General features: G+C 52.9%; 1 protein-coding gene across 6 annotated transcripts in view; it reads left to right on the forward strand.

Moving 5' to 3' along the window:
• Nucleotides 1-22,326, forward strand: part of GRIP2 (glutamate receptor interacting protein 2) — a 96,711-nt gene that overhangs the window by 46,305 nt on the left and 28,080 nt on the right. For 3 of the 6 annotated variants that reach the window (XR_012380968.1, XM_025885288.2, XM_025885291.2), the window contains exons 1-4: nt 3,708-3,935; nt 6,880-6,979; nt 21,103-21,183; nt 21,455-21,590. Coding sequence is in view for 5 of the 6 variants with exons in the window: in XM_025885288.2 (XP_025741073.1) it covers nt 6,913-6,979; nt 21,103-21,183; nt 21,455-21,590 (284 nt within the window). In the remaining variant the exon portion in view is untranslated. Of the gene's footprint in view, nt 1-3,707; nt 3,936-6,879; nt 6,980-7,899; nt 7,994-21,102; nt 21,184-21,454; nt 21,591-22,326 lie in introns of those variants that run through there. The other 3 variants (XM_025885289.2, XM_073901708.1, XM_073901707.1) reach the window with 3 other exon arrangements.

Consider the following 22,326-nt stretch of genomic DNA (forward strand, 5'->3'; position numbering starts at 1 on the left):
TTAGCATTTTCATCCTTAGATGGGGAGAGAGAGTTCCAGAAGGACGGAAAGGCCCATCTAAAGGACCCAAGGAAGGAGCACCTGATTCTGAAATCTGACCCTCGGCCCATACTAGCTTTAGGGCTTGGCCAAGTCTCTTCTCCTCTCTGGACCTTCAGTTTCTCCTTGTAAAATGGGAGCAACGGGGCTTTTGAAAGATTCCATAAGACACTAAACATCAAGTGTGAGGTACCCAGTAGCCACTTTATACATCTTAGCCCCTTCTCTTTCTCTGGGGCATATGCATTTGGACAAGGGTAATTCTTGATCTAGAGGGTGGAAGGTGGGACTCCAGGCATTGTGTTTGCCACAAGGCTGAACCTGGGCCCAAGACCAGTCTCCTGCTCCACTGAGTCACCCGAGGGCACAGGTTGAAGGCTGTGCCTGCCTCTCCCGAAGCCTCATCGATTGCCAGCTGCAAGGGGGTGTCGTTGTAATCAGACTCCCCTGTGCAGAGGCTCCAGCCACTGCTCCTGACAGCTTGGTCCCCCGGTGGCTGCCCTCTGTGTCCATCCCCCGAAGCATCTCATTGGAGGGAGCTCAGGAGAGCCCGCTCTTCCCTAAATGTCATGCGCATGGCAGCCACAGAGCCAGGAGTGCCCCCTTCGGTGCATTCCTTCCTCCAGAGCAGGTCCCTGCATCTTTGGGACCCAGCCCCACCTGCCTGCCCAGCCCACCTGTGCTTTGGGGCCTTCTGACCCCAGCCATGCTGGTGGGTGCCTTTCCCTACACATACTGTGCACCTTTCTATCTCCCATCCTTTGCCTAGGCTGGCTGGCCCCTCTGAGGTGGGAACCTCATCCTTGAGTGGTTGGTTCCTTTGTCCCTCAAGGCTGAGGTCAGATACCACCTCTACCAGGCAGCTTTCCCTGACTCCTCCTTCGAGCAGCCCTGACTCTTCGGCCCCCTTTGTTATGTTTGAGTTTATAGCAGATCCTCTTTGGGTATAGTTCCTTCTGCAAGAGATGCTGATGTTCTGACATCACGTGTGATGTTCTTGGCATGGAGGAGGTCCTGTGTGAGCAGTTGCCAGACCTTGAACCCGATCTTTTGACACCCAGCCCAGGGTTCGCTCCAGGGCAGGACAGGAGGGGCCACTGCCAGGGTGGCACTGACATCGTGAGATTGGAACGCACAACGCTGCTCTTTCCCAGGACTGAGCCCTGACAACTTGCCCATTTATTTTAATGTTTTGCTCTTTTCGTTTGAAAGGCAGCGAGAGGGCAGATGGGCAGAGCCTAAACAGTGCCCCCGCCCCCGGGAGGAGTATGGCCGAGGGTTGACTGAGGTCAGCTGAGGCCCTCGCCCCCATGCAGGGACACTCTTAGCACCTACTCAAGTTAGTTTTCTGAAGCACTTATCGTTTTCTCCCTCTAAACTCTTCCATGGCTCCCCAGTGTCCTCAGGAGAGAGTCAGATCCGTTTGAGGCACCTATTAATTTTTTGTTTTTAACCTCAGGCTCCAAGGGTTGAGCTGAACTCCTCGGTTCATGGTACCTGTGGTCCTGTGGTGGTCTAGCACCCACGCTGGCTCTGTTTTATCTAATTTTTTCTCCTTCGTGCCCTATCCCCAAGCCCAGTGTGTCCCTTGAAACTGTCACTCTGTGAAACAGGTCTTCACACACATGTGCACCCTTGCAGTGCTTTCTGTGGGTTTTTTAGCTACATAAATGAAACGACAGGCTAGGTCTCCTTGTCTTTCCTCCCCTCTCCCTCCCCCCTACTCCCCTTCTCTGTCCTTCCTCCCTTCTCCTTCTCCTTTTTCTGCCTTCCTTCCTTTTTTAACTGGACCCTTTGCTTCCTAAATCTATCCGCTGTGCTTCTAACTGCTGTGTCATACACCATGGGGTGCGGCCGCCATGCGTTACCTGTCCCCTCCCCCGGGATGGAGACCCAGGTCAGCTTCACTGACGACATTCCCATTCCTGCCCCTTTGAGTGGTGGCAGATGACCACCAGGAGTGAGCGTGCTGGACGACAGCATGCACCGACAACTCATCGCTCTAGGCTGCCTCAGTTTACCCCCCACCAGGAGTGTCCATGACTCTCCACCTACCCTCCCCACGATCACCAACACTTATTTTGTCTGCATTTCTAATGTTCGCCATTCTGATGAGGGTCAAGTGGGAGTTCCTTGTTCCATTTGCACTTCTCTGGTTGGAACAGCTCTGCACGAACTTGGGGCTGTTTGCCTTCATGCTTGGTGCCTTGCCTATTCAGTCAGTGCCTCTTTATCGTTTCTTTTTTTTTTTTCCACTTTTAATGTTTTTTTTTCTTTTATTATTATTTTTTATCAGAGTATCATTGACACACAATGTCCCATTTTTCTATCTCTTCTTGTTTTGCATCAAGATGCATCCTGACTCCGTGCTTTCTGGCCTCTCCCACCTGGCGGTTCCCCAAACTTGCACAGCTGGCTGTTCTTATCAGACGGGCTTTAATGTGCAGTGGAAGGGGAAACAGGCTCAGAGCAGGAAGGGGTTAACGGGGAGTATAGAGAAAATTGGGTTCCAGGTTTCCTACCTCAAGATGCCTTTCCTCTTTCCTCTCCTCCCTCCCCCGCCCCCCCATCCCCACCCACACACCCAGACCCTGCAGCTTATTCTGTCTGGCCACCATGTGGAAGAAAGTCAGATCACACATGACCCTGCTCAGAACCCTTCAGCAGCTCCCCTCGTGCCCAAAGCAGAATCCTGACTCCTCTTCTACCCAGCGACCTCAGCCACACTGGCCCCCTGACCACACCCCTTCTGATCCTTTGCCTCTGCCTGAACGCCATTTCCCCTGGGAGGCTCCCTGGCCCCACTGCCTTGTGCTGTCCCGACTCCAGTCAGCACCATCTCATTGTATATCTGTATTTGCATGTTTTTCTCCCTGAACTGGCAGCCAGAGAGGCAGGCTCTACATCTGTTTTGTTCATTGCAGAAAACTCGGGGCAAGCTCCGTTTCTAGCAGGTAGTGGGTGCTTAATAAATATTCTTTGAATGAATGAGTGGCCAGAGAGATGGCGCAGGGCTGTGATCACGCTAGCTACTTCTGTGTGCCCTGTACTCAGACAGTTGTCTAGGTGTTTTGTTTGTTCACTGAGTTTCTCAACAGTAGCCCTTTGAATGGACAATTTCGTCATCAGTACTTTAGAGGAGGAACCTGAGGCTCAGAGGGGCCCTCTGCACGGTTGTGGCCTTGTAACCTCTTTTCTAGGAGGGAAGCCATGGCAGGTGTCAAGGGAAGTACAGAGGCCAAGAGGGGGCCTTAGGGCGCTGCCCTATCCATAGCTAGGCCTGGGATGGTGCCTCTAGCCCCTCTCCAGTCAAAAGATTCCCAGAGACTCCCCAGGAGCCACAGCTTGGTCCTCCCCCTCCACCCCATAGACCTTTTGTCCTTCCTGAATCTGGGTGGGCTTGTGAGAGGGCTTCTGAGTGTGCCTTTCTCAGGGGGCTTGGGGTTGGGGTGTTAGTGTGGATGGTATTAGGAGAACCTGGGTTCAAATCCCAGTTTACCCCTCACCCCCTGTGTGACTAAGAGCAAGTGGCCTCACCTCTCTGGGCTCCTGTTTTGTTTTTTTTTAATCTCTGAAATGGGGATGTTGTGGGATGAAATGAGGAAATAAGTATAAAATGTTGAAAGTCAGGCCCGGCACACAGGCGTTCTTCGCCTGGTCCTGCAGAACAGTCAGCTGTGGTTCCTCTCACATCCCAGAGCCTTCCCCTTCCTTGGTCGGAGCACATAGCCTGTCACCTGAGTCCCCTTGGCCGGATGCCCCCGTGCCCTCTAGGGCTGGGGGAAGGCTGCCGTGAAGGGCTCTGGGAACTGGCAGGTGTCTGGGGCCACAGCCTGGGAGCAGCCCCCTGAGGTGGCCCTGCCCCTGAAGCTCTACCCAGCCTGCCCTGAAGTCAGGTGAGGGACAATGGGGTGCATGTGGAACAGCTTGGCTGGGGTGGGGGCTGCAGCCAAACAGCACCCCCCCTCTTAGGAGGGGGTCGGCTACTGCCTCCCCTGTGGCTGCTGGAATCACAGACCGGGTCTCAGTTTCCCTATCTGTAAAATGGGGACCCACCTTGTGGAAATGTTTACCAACCAGGCAGGGGGCAGCAATTGTCCTGGCCTGGCCTCTGGGGTGGTGTGAGGAGAGAGGCAGGAAGAAGCAACAGAACAGCAGTAAAGGGTTTCTCTGTCTTGTCTTCAGATCGCCATCTCTCCCTCCTTTCCACCCAGACTTCATTTCCGGCTGTCAGTCAGGGGCGGGGGTGGGGGGCAGGGTGCGGCGGGCTCACACAGCTCCCCCGTGGTTATGGTGGACTCAGCCCTGGGGTCTGAGAGAAAAGGCGGAGGCTGAGGTCCAGGCGCCTCCCCCCGTGTTGGCGGGGGTCCCCAGATACGGCCCCATCTGGATCTCGGTTTTCCCATCTGTGTGGCATGGGGTCAGTTGGTTCCTACTTGTGGCTGTCACTGTCCCTGGGGGGGGGGGGCAGGGATCCCAGGTGTCCTGTGGCGATTCCTTCAGGGACAGCCTGGCATACCAGAGAACTTGATGCCCGTGGAGCCCCGTTAAGAGACACCAAGGAGGGCCCCGCAGGCCTGGCTCTGCATAGGGAGGAGGTCAGGAGTATGGGCTGGACAGTCACAGTCTGCAAAGACCTTCCAAGTCTTTGGCCCTCATGGGTGGGAAGCGGAGGCTCATGCAGAAGCGACTTGCCCAGAGTCACATAGTTTAAGGGTGGCAGAGTGGGGATTTGAGCCTGGGGGCAACTGACCTGTGGCTCAGCCACCTTCTGGTCCGTTTCACAGTGTTGGTATGAGAGTCTTGACAGGAGGGTGGATGGATAAGTGCTTTCTGACTCATGAGTACGTAGCCTCCCCAACCCTAGACGGTGGGTGCTTTTAATTATCCCATTGGACATCGAGGAAGCTGAGGTCCAGAGAAGGCTGGACACATGCGCCTGGTCGCCCAGCAATCCGTCCTCCAGTTGTCTCACAAAACCTGAGGACGTGCTGGTGTCAGGGCCTCTTCTGAACATGGAGGGTGTGCCCGCCAGCTCAGTGGCCCTGCCACCTCCCGTACGTGGTCCAGTCTCCCTCTCGGCCCATTCACGGTGTTGGAAATGCGGGACAATCCAACACTCTGACTGGGAGATGCTGTGGCCCGGATCCCTGGCAGGCCTGGCTTCCAGCCACCTTGCACACCCAGCAGCAATCTGTCCCTCTCTTCCTCTGCTTCCCTGAAGTTTGGCAGCGTTCGTTGGATGAGAGGGGTCGTCTTTGGAGCAGGACCAACAGCAGCTCCACCTGCTCTTGGCTCCCAGAAGGGACCCTTGCTGCTCATTGCCAGGCCCTCCTCCCTTCTCCCTCAGGCGGTGCTGCATGGCTGAGGTCCTCGAAGAGCCTTCTTACTCCCTGGCTCTACAACCATCCTTGGCTCCCATTGCCTGCAGGATGAAAGCCAAACTCCAAACAGAGCACCACTCAAACTTCGTTTGTGTCCCCTGGGGAGCTTGTTCAGATGCAGATTCTGATTCAGGGGGCCAGGGTGGGGCCTGAGAGTTGGCATTGCTGAGGAGCTCCCAGTGAGGCTGCTGCTTGTTGGCTACCCTTGGAGGAGTGAGGCCCTACTAGACCCTTGGTGACCCGGCTGTCCCGGGACATGTCCCTGTGTGCATGTCCCGCTTGGTGTCCTCACTGCTCACACAGGACAGCGTGCCTGGGTGCACACCTACAATGCGTTGACCATTCTTTGACTCATTTCCTCTCATCCTTCAAAGTCAGACTCAAAACACCTACCTCCTCGGTGGACCCCCGACAGAGCTAACTGCTCCTCCTCGGCACTTCCAGACCCCTTCATAACCCCTGAAATCCTGAGAGGTACACAGCAGTGCCTTTTAAAAGAGACCTCTTAGGTGTGAACCTGGCTCCACCCCATAGCCGGGTGACCTTGGGCAAGCCGCTTAACCTTTGTGCCAGATGTTTATTTAAACCCTGCCTTATTCCAAAATGGACCAACAGTTGCTTCCAAACCCACTCTTGGATAAAATCAAGTGAAAACGTGCTCCTTGGGATTACAGGGACAGAGGGCAGGGGGAAGACACTGTTTCCCACGTGTCTCCTGGTCTCTCGGTCCCCGGTGCCTGGCACAGCAGGCATTCAGAGAAACGCTGTGTGGAAGCTCTCCCATAACCCATGGTGTGACCTTTCCAGGAGCTTCTCATCCACAAAAGTAAATTCCAAAGGAGCAGGAAGAGAGACAGATCACCAATCTTAATCGCTCATTTAAATGCATCTGTAGGGCGAGCAAATATTTTCTTACAAGAGGAGACGGATGTAGCTCTAAAATCTTGTGTACCAGGCAGCCTTCCACCCTGAAGGGGCTGTAAATATGGGGTGGAGGGCTGCCTGGTGCACAAGACTTTAGGGGAAGACACTGGGGGTCTATTAGGAGCAGCTTACAGGCTGACAAGGGCCATGTCCCTTTCTGCCTGGTGTGGAGCTGAGACAACCCCGAAGTGGCCCTTCGTGTCCTGCTGATGGTCAGGGTCCTCACTGAGAGCTTAATCCTGACTATTGCTGGGCACCATAAACCACACTGAGAGCCTGCCTCCATTCTCCCAGCAAATTCCTCCCAAAGCAGGTCCCCTCTCTCTGACCCAGTGCTCACCACCCCTTCCATGGCTGAGACCTTGCCCTCACTGCGGGCCTAACAACTTTGCCTGGAACCTGGAGCCTGCCCCCTGGGACATACATGAAGTCACCCAAAGAAGCAGGCACCCTTGGGAAGTGGGCATCGGGAGGGAACCTAGAAGGGCACCCAGTCCCTAACCACAGTGCTCTACATTTTCATTCACTGCAGGACACGGAACAAATTTGAACCCCACTTGTTCCCATGTATCCAAGAACTCCACGGGAGCTAGGACCTCATCTGTCTTGCTCTGTGCTGCATTCAGCAGGAGGTGACGTGTAGTCAGGCGTACAGGCTATTGACCCTGTGTGGCTCTCACCCACCCTTCTCCCCAGCACCTATGTGGTGCCCGGCCCTCAGCTGGTGCCCACACACACTGGTGGGATGGGGAGCACAAGCAGCTGGACAGCTGGAGGAGGGGCCTTGTGTGTCCATCGGGGTTGTCAGGATCAGTCCTGAGCTGGTGTGGAGGAATCCAGGAGTGTGCAGGGCTGAGGCCCAGTTGGGGCTGGAGTTTTGACCAGCTGCCCCTGCCCGTCAAGCCCAGGGCAGGCAGATCCTCTGCCCATCTTGCTCGGTGTTCCCCAAAGGCTGGGGGGATGCTCCATGTGGCAGGCTTTGGGCTTATCCTCCCCACGCCCCACCTGACAGAAAAGGAAACTGAAGCCTGAAGGAGGTAGTTGGAATGTCAGTGGAAGAGCCCCAGGGGACTCCGAGCTCAGGGGTTGCTAACCTGAGACCTGCAGACACTCTCTGGCACATGGCTGCACTTTATCTGGCTCATGTTCTGGCATTCTGTTGGAATCTGCTACCTAAAAAAAAAAAAAAGTTTGGAAGGCACTGTTCCTCTTTTCTAGATGGAAAAACTGAGGCCTGGGGAGAGCAGTCACTTACCAAAGTCCCAGGGCCAGTTAGGAGCAGAATTGGCCCCCCAGGGTCTGTCTGCCTGGGGACCTAGCAAGGGGACCCAGGCGTGCCCTTTTCTGAGCTCCCACCCAGACTCAGACTGTGGGCATGGGGGGGTGGGTGTAGGATTACTTCTGAGAGCCAGCCACACAGTGGCTGTGTCCCCTTTAAGCAGAGAGCCGCCCGCTGCAGTGGGTGGACTCGGTGCCCAGCCAGTGGGAGCTGTGAGCTTCCCTCCCTCAGCCCCTCCCCGGGGGAGGGGGTGAGGGAGGGTGAGGGAGGGCTGAGCAGCGTGGCTCCCTTGGGAGTTGGTGGGCAGCCGAGGAGACAATAGCGGACATGCTGTGTGGGCTCAGCCGGGAGACCCCTGGAGAGGAGGGTAAGTCTTGGGGACCTGGAGGCAGAGTGATGGGGCTGAACCCTCTGGAGCTCCTGCTCCCAGGGAGGAGACTGGAATGGCCACTCCCCGGAGACCCAAAGCCTGGAGAGAGTGCAGGGCTGGGACCCCTGGCCCCGGGTGGGCCCACGAGAGGACTCTCTGTCTGACCCTGGCTGCCATCCTGCAGTCCTGTGGCTGGGCACTGAGCCCACCAGGCTGTCCCCTGTCCCGTGTGGCAGGGGCAGCAGGCAGGTCTGGAGTTGGAGAGGGCAGCGCTCAGCCCCTCCGAGGTGCTTCAGGGAGGCGCGTCCTGCCTCCGCATGGGCATGAGCTGGTGGGAGTGAGCTTCCTGCCCAGCAATGTGAGGGCAAAGGCAGAGCTCAGGCTGTAGCAGGCGGGAGGCTGGACCCCCTAGCAGGCGGCAGGAGTCCTGGGCCAGGGTCTGGCTGGTGAGCCCCGGGGTGGTGGGAATGCATGCGGCAGGTGTCCTCCAGCAGCCCCGTTCCTAGGTGGGCCCAGGGTTGGCCCCGCGGGAGGGGCTGTGGAGCAAACGTGGTTGCTCCATCCATCTGGCTGGCTGCCTGTCTCTCCAGCCTCATTCTGCTGGGCTGCCTTCCTCCCTTGCTTCCCCCTCCCCCAGCTTATCAAGAGCCACCAGCAGGTCACCCTGGTGCTACCCCTGTCGATCCCTTCCCACACTCAACATACTTTTGATGGTACCTCTTTGAAACAGTTCCAAGGGCAGGGGCTATGATCCCAATGGACAGATGAGGAAACAGGCTCGGGGGTGGGGCATTGCCCACCCAAGGCCCCACAGCTATGGTGAAGCGGCCAAGCCAGGACTGGCACCCAGATGACTTTTATAGCCCAGTGAACTTAGTTTCCCACTCCCCACCCATGGCCAGGGGCAGAGACAGGGCCAGCCCCAGGTCCCCAGATAATAACACAAATAATAATAGTAGCTGACAGCTGTTGAGATCTGACTTTGTGCCAGGCTCTGTTCTAAGCTCTTTCTGTGCATTTTCTCACTTAATGTTCACAATACTGTGAGTTTGGTACTATTCTTCTCTCCATTTCACAGCTGGGGAAACTGAGGCATGGAGGTGTTAAGTGACTTGTCCAAGGCCACACAGCCAGAAGGAGCAAAGCTGGGATTTGACCCCATGTAGTCTGCCCCTGCTTCCTCCTGGGGACTACATTATTAATGGGGGCACTGCCTTCCTGGCCTGGGTTTATCTGTTCTCTCAGGTTAGTGAGATGACCTTGTCCTGCGGTGGTCAGAGCCACAAGGTCAGTAGTGCCCTGGAGACTTCCCCTGGAGGACTACCGGGGAGGTGTCTTCTCCCACCTCATGGGCCTATGGCCTTCACCTGGGCTCAGACCTCAGTATTGCCTGCCTGGACCTTTGCCCCAGTCTCTTCCTCGGCTTTCTAGCCTCCACCCCGCCTCCCCATGCTGCTCTGGGAGGGAACTTGCTAAAACTCAAATCTGATCACAGCTCCTTGTCTTGGCGTTCAAGGCCCTTCTTCATCTCCCTGGCTTTTTCTCTCTCTGTTGACTTATTGATGCCCACCCTCACCACTGCAGTCCTCACCCTAGTCTCCTCCCCAGGCCACAGAACCTCATGATTATACCTGCCATAGTTGATGTCAGCACTGAGACTTTTTTTTTTTAAGGAAAGTCCAAAGATGGAGCTTAGGCACAGTGGGATCCAGGTGCTCACTTAACATCATTAGGACTCTGTGTCTCTGCTTCTCTTTAGGTAAGCTTCATTTTCAGGCAGACTCACTCCTCTCCTTGAGGTGCCCAGAGGGCCCTATAACCCTTGAGTTTAAGGTCAACCAGGTCAGTCATCTCTAAGGAAAGAACCTGTTTCCAATTGTTCCAGCAAATATCCCAGGGCCGCCTTTTGTTGGCCCAACTTGGATCACATGCTCACCCCTGACCTGATCACTAGGCCTCTGATTGACCAGCAAGCCCTGGGGGAGGGGGACAAGAGCAGCCAACAGGTGGCCCCTCCATACACTCTCTACATTTTGCAGGGAAGGCTGAGGCCCCGAGAAGTCAGGCCCCTTGCAGAGCTCCTCAGTGAGAGTCAGGCTTGGGGTTGGGGTCTGTGAAATGCACTGCTCAGTACCGTTTCTCTGCCCCTGATGGACTCCTGCCTGCACATGTCCAGTCTTGCTTCTGGGAGCCTTGTTCACCACCCACTAACCCTAAGCCCCTGCGGAAAGGGATGTGACCAGGCTTGGGTGCACAGCAGGCCTGAATAGAGATTTTGGCAGGAAGCTCCCCACCCCCCCAGCCCCTCAGTGTTCACTCTCTGCCTCCCTGCCACAAAGTGGTCTTTGTTCCCAGGGCCTACTGGGCCTCAGTAAGCACCGGCCGCCCAGCCAGGTTCTGGGAAGGCTCAGACGGGCTGTGTATGCATGTCAGGGGGCTAGGGGAGGGCAGTACTTCCGCTGTGGCCTGGGCCACCCATCCTCTGAGGGACTCTCACCATAACTGCCTAGATCGTCGGGCAGGCCTGACCTCCTACCCCACGGCAGGGGCTGTGGCCACGGGGAAACCCCAGGCCCTCAATCACAGAGGCCACAGTGTCCAACCAGGGAGGTCCAGCTTTGCATCCTGGCTCTGCCTCTTCCTGATTTTGTGACCTTGAACAACTCATTCCACCTCTTTGATCCCCATCCTCCTACTCTGTAAGTAGGAATTGAATTCCAAATTATTTACTGAATACTTACCGTATGCCACGCTTTCCATGCTGGACCTGGTAGTGAGCAGACAGACGTAACCAGCCTTCTGGACCTGATGTCCTAGTGGGCAGAGGCGGATAGTAAATGAGATCATGACATTTTTTTAAAAAGTGAGGTTTGTTACATGGTGTTGAGTGCATGAAAAAGATAAAGCAGGGAAGGAGGGTATGAGTGGTACTAGAGGTATGTGTGTGTGTGTGGGGGGGGTTGTGCAACAAGTTTATTGGGGAGGACCTTCCTGAGAAGATGACACTTCCACAAATTCCTGAAGGACGTGAGAGAGGGAGTTTGTGAATGTCTGGGGAAGAGCTTTCTGGGCAGAGGGAATAGTCAGTGCAAAGGCCCTGGGCTGGGCACAAGTCTGGTGTGGGGAACAGTAGGAAGACCAGGGAACTGGAATGGAGCTGGCGAAGGGGAGAGTGTTAGGAGGTGATGTCAGGGAGGCCGAGGGACTGTCAACTATGGTGAGAACTTTTGCTTTTATTCTTCACAGAGTGAAATGAATCTTTTTACTGCCCCAGGCAGCCACCATCAGGAAATAAAACGGTTCCATTGATGACCCAGTTTTAAGGTCATGCTCCTCAATATTGCTGGTTTCAGGGTGAGACAGGAGAGCCTCGGCCCAGAAGAAGCAGAAGGCCGAGGCCTGACTCGAGCCTGCACCCTCATCCCACATGATGTTGGGGTCACCGTGGGCTCTAGGGCCATGGCAGGGATGTCATCCTGAGCGTGGCTTTAGGGCCCAGTGCCAGGCGTCCCACACACCTCATGGAGGGAGGATAGTGGACTGGCAGGCTCTCTAGATCATGCCCACGGCCCCTGGTACTCTGCTGTGCCCAGCCTCTGGGTGCCTGAGTCCTACCTTGGGGCCTCCTGGAGGCTGGCCCTGGCTTCCCTGGTGCCACTCCTTTAGGGTCCCTTAGCCTTGTGTTTAGAGGGAGAGCGCACAGCCGAGGGGTAAGGATGTGGCCTGCTGGGAGGTCAGAAAGATCTGGACTCCAGTCGTTCCTCTGCAGCTCACCAGCTGAGTGACCTCTCTGGGCCTCAGTCTCTGCATCTGTAAAATGAGGAAGTCGGCGAGCTTCTCTCCCGATGCTCTCGGCAGAGTTAAATGAGTTAGTGCATGGAAAGTGTGGGCCTGGCGCTCCTTTTTCATGTTCTTTTTTCTCAATCCTTGGCAGCAAGTGAATCGGGCATCTACTTTTAAAATCTCTTGGTATATTTCTTGCTTCCCTTAAAAACATGCATTGAACAGAAGGAGGGGTCATCCTGTTGCCAAGTTGATCTTTCCCTGCTTCTCTCTCCGTGGGAGGCCAGCCTCTGGAGAGACTTGTCAGCTGTGGGGATCGGGGATCGGGGCTGTCACTCCGAGGTCAGCCTGTACCGGACGTATCTCCATCCAGCTATCTGCCCTGGTCTAGCCTGCAATGGCCTGAGGGTCATCCTTTTGCGGGCAGTGCCCAAAGGAGCTGGGCTGTTGCCTGGAGCGCAGTGATCTCAGAGCCATAGGCGTGACCGCGGAGTCTCCCCAGGACTGTCGAGGCGTGGGAGGAGGAGGCTGGAGGGGGCCCATGGCTCTGCCACTCAGGAGTCGTGTGACGCTGGGAAGGCCCCTCTCTGTGCCTCCGTTTCCTCATCTGTCACATGGGGATGATCATGGCACCCACTACATAGGAGTATCGTGCGGATAAAGTGGTAATCATTTTAAAGGTCATAGAACATGGCTTGGGTTCAAATCTTGACCCTGCTCCTTACCGTTGGAAGTCAGTTAACCTTTGTGTGCCTCGGTTTGCCCCTCTGTAAAATGGGAATAATGATCATACCATCGCAGAAGGTAGTGAGGATGAAACGAGGCAGTGCTTATGAAGCACCTAGCACAACACCCAGCGCTTAATCAGGAGTTGTTACCATTATTAATCTACGAAAACCTTTCTAACCAGGTCAGCGATGGGGGCAGGGAGAGAACTCCTGAGTTTCATGGCTTCTGTGTATACCCCATCATCCCACTGCTTCCTCACACCGCCCCAGGCGGTGAGCCCTCGCACTGTGCAGAGGAGAAGCCTGAGGCTCAGAGAGAAGTGACTTGTCCCGGATCCCTAGCCAGTGGGCAGCAAGGTTTAGAATCAGAATCTGAAGCTGGCCTAAATCCAAAGTCCATCCTTCCTTTTCCCGCAGTGCCTGCTGAGGTGAAACAACCAAGCTGGGACTGGCAGATCCCCTGGGGGTGTGCCGGCACAGCAAGCAGCTGCTGCCCCCGGAGGCGGCCATGGGCCGCTGGGGACAATTGTGAAGGGTGGACCCAGGAGCCCCCTTTTCCTCCTCAGTGTGGGGCTGGGCTGGCCCTCCTGGTGGCTGGCCCTCCCTGCAGTCATTTCCTCTTCGCCTCAGGTTGAGCCTTTGGGCCTGCGTTTTCTCAGCAGCAACCCCCCCCCCCCGCCCCGCCCCCAGATGCAGAATGCTGCCTCCTGGAGGCCCAGAGAGCTGGGCTAAGTCACTGCGGAGTCTGTGGCCCTGCCCTCCCATGCCCCTCTCTTGCTGAGGCAGGATCCTGGCAAAGGCAGCCTGGCCAGGGGCAGACTTCCTTTTCCCTTTGTCAAAGCTCAATAGCTTCCTGGGGCCCAAGAGAGACGGGGATAATGAAGGCAAATTAGCAAAGCTTTCAAGAGAAATAAAATAAAAAAGAAAGGCAGCTGCCCACCCCTGGCTGCAGCGCGGGGTGGGGGGACCAGGTGTACCCTGTGTTCTCAGCACTGCCTGGCTCCCTTCGGCTCCCCCGACGAAGGGCCAGCCCGCATCTGCCGGGCCAGGCTGGCATTGCTGTGGAAATGCATTTCCCTCGGAAGCGGGTTCTTACAGGACGGATTGACTGAAGGCAAAAGCTCATAATTGCCCATTGCTGGAAGGAGGAGACGGGAAAAAAGAAACATGCGGATAAAAATATCTCTGTTTTTATGCACGTTTCCAGCTGAAAATTGGTGGGAGAGATGTTTTTGAAAAGCCTTCATCTCTAAGCATATAATTACCAAGTCCCCGAACAAAAAAGAGAGCGGGAGAGAGCGAGCAGGTTCTGTGAGGGAGGAGGACTGGGGTCTGAACCCCCATGGGGTTTTCTATAAATAAAATCGTTCCCTCAAATTCTCAAGCCTGGGCTGGCTGGAGCCTGCAATGGGAGGGGATACACCCCTATTTTATGGATGGAGAAATGGAGACTCAAATCATACAGCCAAGTGGAAATTCCGGCCCTGCCTTGATTCTTGGTTTGAATGCTGCCTCAGTTTCCCCCCACCCTGGGATGTTCATGAAAGTGGGGCAGTGTTGGTGAACAGGCATCAGCAAACATGGTAGAATTGCTCATCGGGTGCCTTCCTGAATATGGTAGGGGGTCTTGGATATCCAGAAGCCTCTTATCTAGCAATTAGCTGTCCTGAGTGGCCTCAGTCTCCAAGAGAGCTCATCAAAGCCACACACTAAAATGCACGTGCCTTCCCTAGAGAGAACTCTCTCCAGTCCCCATTTATTGCCCCCCGCTCCCCGGGCTCTTTGTCTGCACACAGTTGTATGAATTCTGGTTTGCAGCACACAGTCAGCCTGCCTGATGGCCAGGAAAAGAGATGCTCACAGCCTGCCCCCAAAGCCAGCAACAAATTGTAGAAAGGAGGGAGTTGGGGTCACTCAGTGTTGAGATGAGTACACCGGACACTTCTGACCCAGGGGAGTCATTGCAGCCCAGTTCGGCACCGTGCACTTCCGTGGAGCAAAATCTGAATATTGAGGTGTAGACGGGGAGGAGAGGCAGTCTGGAAGCCAAATGTGGAGGACACCTCAGAGACACCCTGGACATGGGTCCTGTCTTTCAGAGCCAACATCCTGCAGCCTTTGGGGACCCACATTTGGGGATCCCACTGTTCCTCACTCTAGGTTTCTGGATTTTTTTGTTTTTAATTTCTGGGCTCAAAACACCACGTTTAACTCACTGTTGTTTCATGCTCCATTCTTTGGGGTCCTATGCTCTGAATTTGGTGAACTTGACCTTCTGCTTTCTTGTCCTCTCCTTAGGAGATAATTTCCCCCCTCCCCCCTCAAACCTGGAGCCAGCAAGCTTATCTCTGGTCTTCCCAGGACAGCCCAGGAGAGAGGGATTTTCCAGTGGCAGAATCTCATTTGCGGGGGATAAGACAAATTTTAATTCCAGAATTGCCCACATGAAATACCAGAGATGTTCACTGTCAGATAGCTGATAGAACCCAGTCTTTTTAATTTTATTAGCTAACATCTTGTTGAATCTAAATGAAGTGCAAATTAGGGAACTGTAATGGGAGGCATTATACTTAATGGCGTGTTGCCTGAATTGGTGGCTGGTGTGAATAAAGGGCCTGCGGGACGAAGTCGGGGGCCGGGGGGGGGGTGGCTAGTGAGCGAAGCTGCTGGGGCCCCAACTCCAGGGGCCCTGGAAATGATTCTGGGCTTAACTGCTGTCTGATTTGTTATTAACTACCTTCTGGAAAGCAAAGGGATCCTAGCCTTGGTCTGCAGAAGCAGAGTGCTGGGGCAGCTGGGTGGTTTCTCAGTGGTTAGAGCTGCAGGTGGTGAAAGGTCTCATCTTCCTGAGATCCTGGCTGGGCCATGACCCTGACCTCATGCTGAACCCGACCCAGTCCCAGCCTGGGCCCCACCCAGACTCTAGAGCAGTGATTGTCAAGGGGGGGCGCGGGTGGAGCAATATTGGTCCCCTAGGGGATGTTTGCCGATGTCTGGACTTATGTTTGGTTGTCATGATGTGGTGGGGTGCTGCTGGCATCTAGTAGTTAGAGGGCAGGGATGCTGCTGACCATCCTGCAATGCAGAAGAGAGCCCCCCTCCCCACCACGACGTGGAATTATCTAGCAAAAAAAGAAGTCAATAGTGCAGAGGTCGAGAAACCTGCTGTAGTTTGAACCCTGTCCCTGATTCTGACTGAGCCCTGACCCTGACCTCAAGCTGAGCCCTGACCTTGACCCAGCCTGACCCCACCCCCCACTGAAACCCAATCTGATCCTCTCTCTCCCGAAAAGGGCCTGGCTGGGATGGGATACTCAGCTTCTGCCCCTAGCTGGGACTGATTCCTCTCCAGCCCTGCTTCCTCATGCCTCCACCAAGGAAGGAAGATAGGTCCTGCAAGTTAGGTCTCGCCATCGCCAGAGGCTTGGGGAGAGGAGTGGCCTTCCCAACAGCTGGTGAATAGCTGAGCCAGGGTCTGCCCTCGGGCTGGGCTGAACCCTGAGCCCATCATCTTAACACTGGGCTAGGGTAGAGCTGCAGGGATGGAGGGCAGCTGGAGAGTTCTTCCAGAGCAGGCAGGGCCGTGTGCAGGCTCAAGTGAGGCCCAAGGAAGCTGTGGAAGCCCAAGGAGCATACCTGATGCTGGGAGGGGTGGCCCCCTGGGGCAGCACGGGAAAGCCTGCCAGCCTGATGGTTTGTCACTCGTCTTTGCTCAGCTCAGTCCGGTGCTGAGAAAGGGCCTGGAGAAGGAGTGTGAAAGAAAATAACCTGGTCCAGAGAGCCTGGAACATGAGGTGGCATGGGCAAGGGGCCTGGGGTCGGGTCCTGGCTTTTTGCAGAAGCTGCCTTGGCTAAGGACTTTGCCCCTCTGAGTCACAAATTTTCTCCTCTGTCAAGTGGAAGTCAAGTCACAAGTTTTCTCCTCTGTCAAGTAGTAGCATCTGCCTCCTCCCAGGGCCGCTGTGAGAAGTGAGCGAGATAGAAGGGGGTAGTGTGGATGGTGGGTGCATGACGCATGAGCCCCCTTTCCCTCACCTGTCAGGGCATTCAGGAGAATCCAGAATATGCATGGTGCCTAAGACAAGGAGGTGCTGAGGGGAGGCAGGGGCTCTGGCATTCTCACAGAGCAGGTAACCTGAAACCTTCCAACTTCAAACTCCTTTGAGATGCACAGATGAATTCACAGGAAATGAAGAGGGTGAGCTGGAGAGGAGATAAGCCTGGTCTGTATAACCACTTATATCAATTTTGTACTGGATGTCTTGCCGGTGCAAAAAGGCAAATAACAAAAATAAAAAGTATGAAGTTTAGAAAGTAAGAAATAAAATTGTCATTTTTCACAGATGACAGAAAATCCTAAAGAACCTACAGATAAATGATCAGAATTAATATGGGGATTTTAAAGGTCAGAATACAAAATTAACTGTATCATTATATACCAGCAACAAGTGATTAGAAAATTAAATTTGAAAATCTAATTTACAATAGCATTAAAACACTTCAAATATCGGGGTGCCTGGGTGGCTCAGTTGTTAAGCGTCTGCCTTCAGGCTCAGGTCATGATCCCAGGTTCCTGGGATCGAGCCCTCAGCCCTGCATCGGGCTTCCTGCTCTGCAGGGACCCTGCTTCTCCCGCTCCCACTCCCCCTGCTTGCGTTCCCTCTCTCGCTGTGTCTCCCTCTGTCAAATAAATAAATAAAATCTTTATTTAAAAAACACTTCAAATATCTAGAAATATATTTAAAGAAAGATGTACAAGATCTTTGCCCATGAAAATACATAATATTCTTGGCAGAGATTAAAGAAGACAAAAATAAATGAAAGAATATACCATGTTTATTGATTGGAAGACCCAGTATTGTAAAGATGTCACCTGTCCACAGATTGATCTATAAATTCTATACATTTCTCATCAAAAAACGAAGAGAAAACCAAAAAATGGTAGGATGAGTGTAGGCTGATGCTGAGGCTTCCCTTTTGGGGTGGTAGCAGGAATGAGGGTGTTAGCTGGTCTCTAACCAAGGGCTTGGGTTTTAATAGCTTAAGGATACAGGAGATGATGCCCCTTATACTTTCTCCAGTTGGAACTCACACCCCAGCAGAAAACCAGGACCTTTAAAAAGATATACTCTCAGTGAAAGTGGGGATTTAAGAAAATATCCGTGCATCTACCAAAGAGAGAGCATGTCTGTCTCAACTAAGTCTTGGGTGGTCTCCTTTGAGAATTTGTGACCTGAGATGTGCCCCTTGCTTCTGTCGAAGGTTGTAATTCACACTACGCCCCTGGTTCCAGAATCCCTGAGCCAAGGTGTTGGTAATGATGCCTTGGCAGGCACTGAAGGGAAGAAATTGCAAATGCTCTCTGGACCCTGGAGGGACCTGCTCGCAACCAGGCTGAATAAGATTCCCACAGATAAAGCCCCACTAAGGATGAGCTCACAGGTCTAACCTTTACCAGACACATGAGGAAATAGTTCCCTGGGAGGGAGAGTCATCAGATGTCCCAGACAGCAGAAACAGCTCTCAAGAATCTGAGATAATAGAAGACTGAGTAACAGATGAACATTGAAAAGATTTAAAATTATTAGAGACATAAAAGGCACAATAGAAAAGGACAGAACAGCATATGAAAGCAGAATGAGAATATAAGCAAAAGGACCAAACAAAGCTTTCCAAAACCAAAAATGTACTTGTTGAAATTAAAAGCTCATTGGAATTGGGAAGATTTGTATATGGAGTGGGTATTAAATTAATAATTAAGGAATCGTTGTAATTTTATAAGGTGTGATAATGGTATTTTTGTTGGATAAGAAATATGTTCCTATTTTTTAATGCATACTGAAATATTTAGAGGTGTAATTTTATCATGTTTGGGGTTTGTTTTAAAGTATTTCAACATAGAGGGGAGCCTAAGTGGCTCAGTGGGTTAAGCGACCAACTCTTTGTTTCAACTCAGGTCATGATCTCAGAGTCATGAGATGGAGCCCTGCTTTGGGCTCTGTGCTTAGCTCAGAGTCTGCTTGAGACTCTCTCTCCCTCTCCTTCTGCCCCTCCCCCCTGGTTACACACACACACACACACACACACACACACACACACACACACACTAGGAAATAAGTAAATCTCTAAAAAATAATATAATAAAACAAAATATTTCAACATAGATAAAAATATGTGGAATAAATATGACAGTGTTAATAATTGTTAAAACTAGATGTTGGGTAAATAGGACTCATTATACCAGTGGTTCTCAAACTTCAGTGTGAATAGAGTCACCTTTGCCAAATGCAGATTATTGTATCTGACAAAGGACTTGTGTCCAGAATATATAAAAATTTGATAACAAGAAAACAACCCAACTTAAAAATGGACAAAAACTTTGGATAGACACTTCACCAATGAAGATATGTATGGATGGCAAGTAAGGAGAAGCATATGACATCGTTAGCCATTAGGCAAGTGCACATTTAAAAACAATAAGAGGGATGCCTGGCTGGCTTAGTCAGTAGAGCATGTGACTCTTGATCTCAGGGTTGTGAGTTCCAGCCCCACGTTGGGTGTAGAGTTTACTTAAAAATAAAATCTTGGGGTGCCTGGGTGGCTTATTCATTAGGCGTCTGCCTTCAGCTCGGGTCATGATCTCAGGGTCCTGGGATCGAGCCCCGCATCGGGCTCCCTGCTCAGCGGGAAGCCTGCTTCTCCCTCTCCCACTCCTCCTGCTTGTGTTCCTTTCCTCGCTTTGTCTCTCTCTGTCGAATAAATAAATGAAATCTTTAAAAAAAATCTTTAAAAAGCCACAGTAAGAAACTTATACATATCTATTAGAATGTCTAGAATTAAAAAAAAACACAAAAAAAACCCTAACTAACATTGCCAAATGCTGGCGAGAATGTGAAGCATTCATCCATTACTGGGGGACGTGCTCCCCTCTATGTTGTAGCCACTTTGAAAACCAGATGGGCAGTTTTTTACAAAGTTAACCTCATCCTTACTATATGACCCAGAATCCCATTCCTGGATATTGACCTAGGTGGAATGGAATGTGATGTTCAAACAAAAACTTGTATGCAGATATTTATTACGGCTTCCTATGAAATCACCCCAAACTGGAAAGAGTGGAAATGTCTTTCAGCAGGTGAATGGCTAGGCACACAGTACATCATCCCTGCAATCGAACACCAGTCAGCAATAAAGAGGAACAGACTACTGATCCGTGAAAAAACATGTGTGAATCTCAAATGATGATGCTAAATGAAAGAAACTAGACTCCAAAGCCCACACACTGTATGATTCTATTTTTATGGCATTCTAGGGAAGCCAGAATTATTTAGAGAGAAAACAGACCATTGGTAGTTGGGGGCGGGGGGTGAGGCAGGGACTGTTTACAGAGGGGCAGCAAGGGAGAATTTTGGGGGCGATGGAAATGTTCTAAATCCTGACTGTGGTGGTGGTCAGGACACATTTCCCAAAACCCAGAGAAAAGCACACCACAAAGAATTAATTTTAATGTCTATAAGATTTTAAAAATAGATGAAAATATAAGTTAGGGTAATACACTAAAACATACGCACCTGCAGATTGCTGAACCCCACACTCCAAGTTTCTAATTTACTCCGTCCTAGGTGGGGCCTGAGAATTTGCATTTCTGACAAGTTCCCCGGGTGATGCTGGGCTAGGGACCCTCCTTTGAGAACCTCTGCGTTGTACTAGTCTATTTTCCTTATGTTTGAAATCTGTGACACACTTCTCCAAACATAAAAAGGCAGATGTTACTGCAGATGAGACATCCCTGAGAGGTACAGAAGTAGGAAATGTGATAGAGAGAGGTGATGGGTCGTGGGAGAGAAAAATGCAAAGTCTCAAGGAATATCCATTAAGCGTTTCGTAAGAGAGGGAAGGAAACAACACTTAAGGAAATAAAAGGAGAGTGTTTTCTAGAATTAAAACTAAAGGAGACAGACTTATCTCTGGCTGCCTAGAATGTATGTTAATATGAATTGTAAACCCTAAAGTTCAGTCCTCAAGAAGAAGCACTAATTGGGTCCGTTCAAGATTGAGTTTGCTCACGGTGGGCACTGTCTCACATGTGCGGTGGTACCTGTGTGTGAGAGCTGCCTGTCCCAGCAGGTGTGCAAGCACGGCCCCAGGTGGTGGAGTCCGAAGACCTGCATTCTAATTCAAATTGCACAACTCCCCAGCTGTGTGCCTGGGGGCCTGAGTAGCCCGCTGGGATCCTGAGCTCCTTTATCTGTACGGTGGAATAATCCTGCCCATACTTACATTGTGGAGATGGTTACCCACAGAATAGCTGTGAAGCTCCCTGAATATCATCGCTGTTCAGAAGGTTATTCAGCCCAAGGGCAGAGATGGAGCCTCTGGCGGCGGGGGGGGGGGGGGGGGGGGGGGGGGGGGGGGGGGGGGGGGGGGGGGAGGAGCCATGAGGATGCCCCAGCGGAGACTCTGGTGGAGCTGGTGGCAGAAGGAACCCCCTCTTCCAGGCCACATCCACCAACCAGAAGATTCCCAAGGCTGAAAGCATTCTCCTGCACTGAAATGAAAGTGCAACTCGGGGCTTTTTCTCTTTCTTGCCTGCAGACGATGGGCCTTACTCCAAAGGAGGCAAGGATGCGGGAGGGACAGACATGGCCCTGGCATGCCGCAGACAGAGCATTCCAGGTAAGGAGCCTCCTCTCCTTCCTCCTTGTCTGTCCTGGAGGCACGGAGAGCTCAGAGTTGGGGTCAGACGGCATTGGCTTTGCTGCTAACTTGCTCTGTGACCTTAGACCAGTCACTTAACTTCACTGATCCTCTGGTGTAAAAGGGAGGTGATCTTACTCAGCATTTTGTGGCCAGGTGCCCCATTTACCAAGTGTTGGTCTCAGTTGTATTGGAGCTGGGGGTCCGGAATTGCCCCATGCTGCCTGCTCACCCCCCCATCTGTTGACAGAGGAGTTCCGCGGGGTCACCATGGTGGAGCTGATCAAGAAGGAAGGCAGCACGCTGGGCCTGACCATCTCAGGTGGCACCGACAAGGATGGGAAGCCCAGGGTCTCCAACCTGAGACCGGGGGGGCTCGCCGCCAGGTGAGGAGTGGGCTTGGCGGGGCAGTAGGAAAGGGCCAGGGGCCAGTGGAAAATGGACCAGGGCTGTAGGCAAAGCAATCAGGTGGGTGTTTCTAGGAGCACCCAAGTGCTTCTTGGAGGGGAGCCTCCAGTGGAGGTTGTAATTCTAGGCCCCAGCTTCTCTTCCCTTTACTCAGGGGGCTGACTCGGCCACAGCATCCCACTCTTGCCAGGCCCTCCAGACCTTTGCATGTGCAGTTACCTTCTCGGAAGGCCTGTTCCCCACTGGCAGACTCCTATTCGCCCCGCACCCCCACCCACACTGCCTCTGGGCAGGACGAGGCAGCTGCCCTGCTCTGCTCACACGGCCCTGGGTGCCACTTCTGGACACATTGCTCTGGATTTTCCTGCCATCTTTCCTATGTGGCTCCCTTAGACCATGAATTCCATGAGACCTAGGGGTTAGCCTCTCTGGGCCTCGTTCAGGGCAGGCGCTGGTAAGTGTCCAGTGGAACAGAACAGATTAGTAGTCAGAAGCCAGGGTGAGTGCTTTAGGAACTAGCAAAGGGGGAGATGATCTGGCCACTTTTGCAAGCTCCCTGGGGCTGATCAGAGCCTTCATCAGGAGAGTAACACCCCAGCAGGGGGAAATGCCAGGCCTGGGTGTCAGACAGGTCCAGGTTAGAACCCACGCTCTCTTACTAACTCGCTGTGTGACCCTGGACGATGTCTGACCTCTCTGAGCCACAGCTTCCCC

Source organism: Callorhinus ursinus, unplaced genomic scaffold (assembly GCF_003265705.2).
Source record: "Callorhinus ursinus isolate GAN/ISIS: 27379988/994484 unplaced genomic scaffold, GSC_fseal_2.0 scaffold15, whole genome shotgun sequence".
NCBI lineage: Eukaryota > Metazoa > Chordata > Mammalia > Carnivora > Otariidae > Callorhinus > Callorhinus ursinus.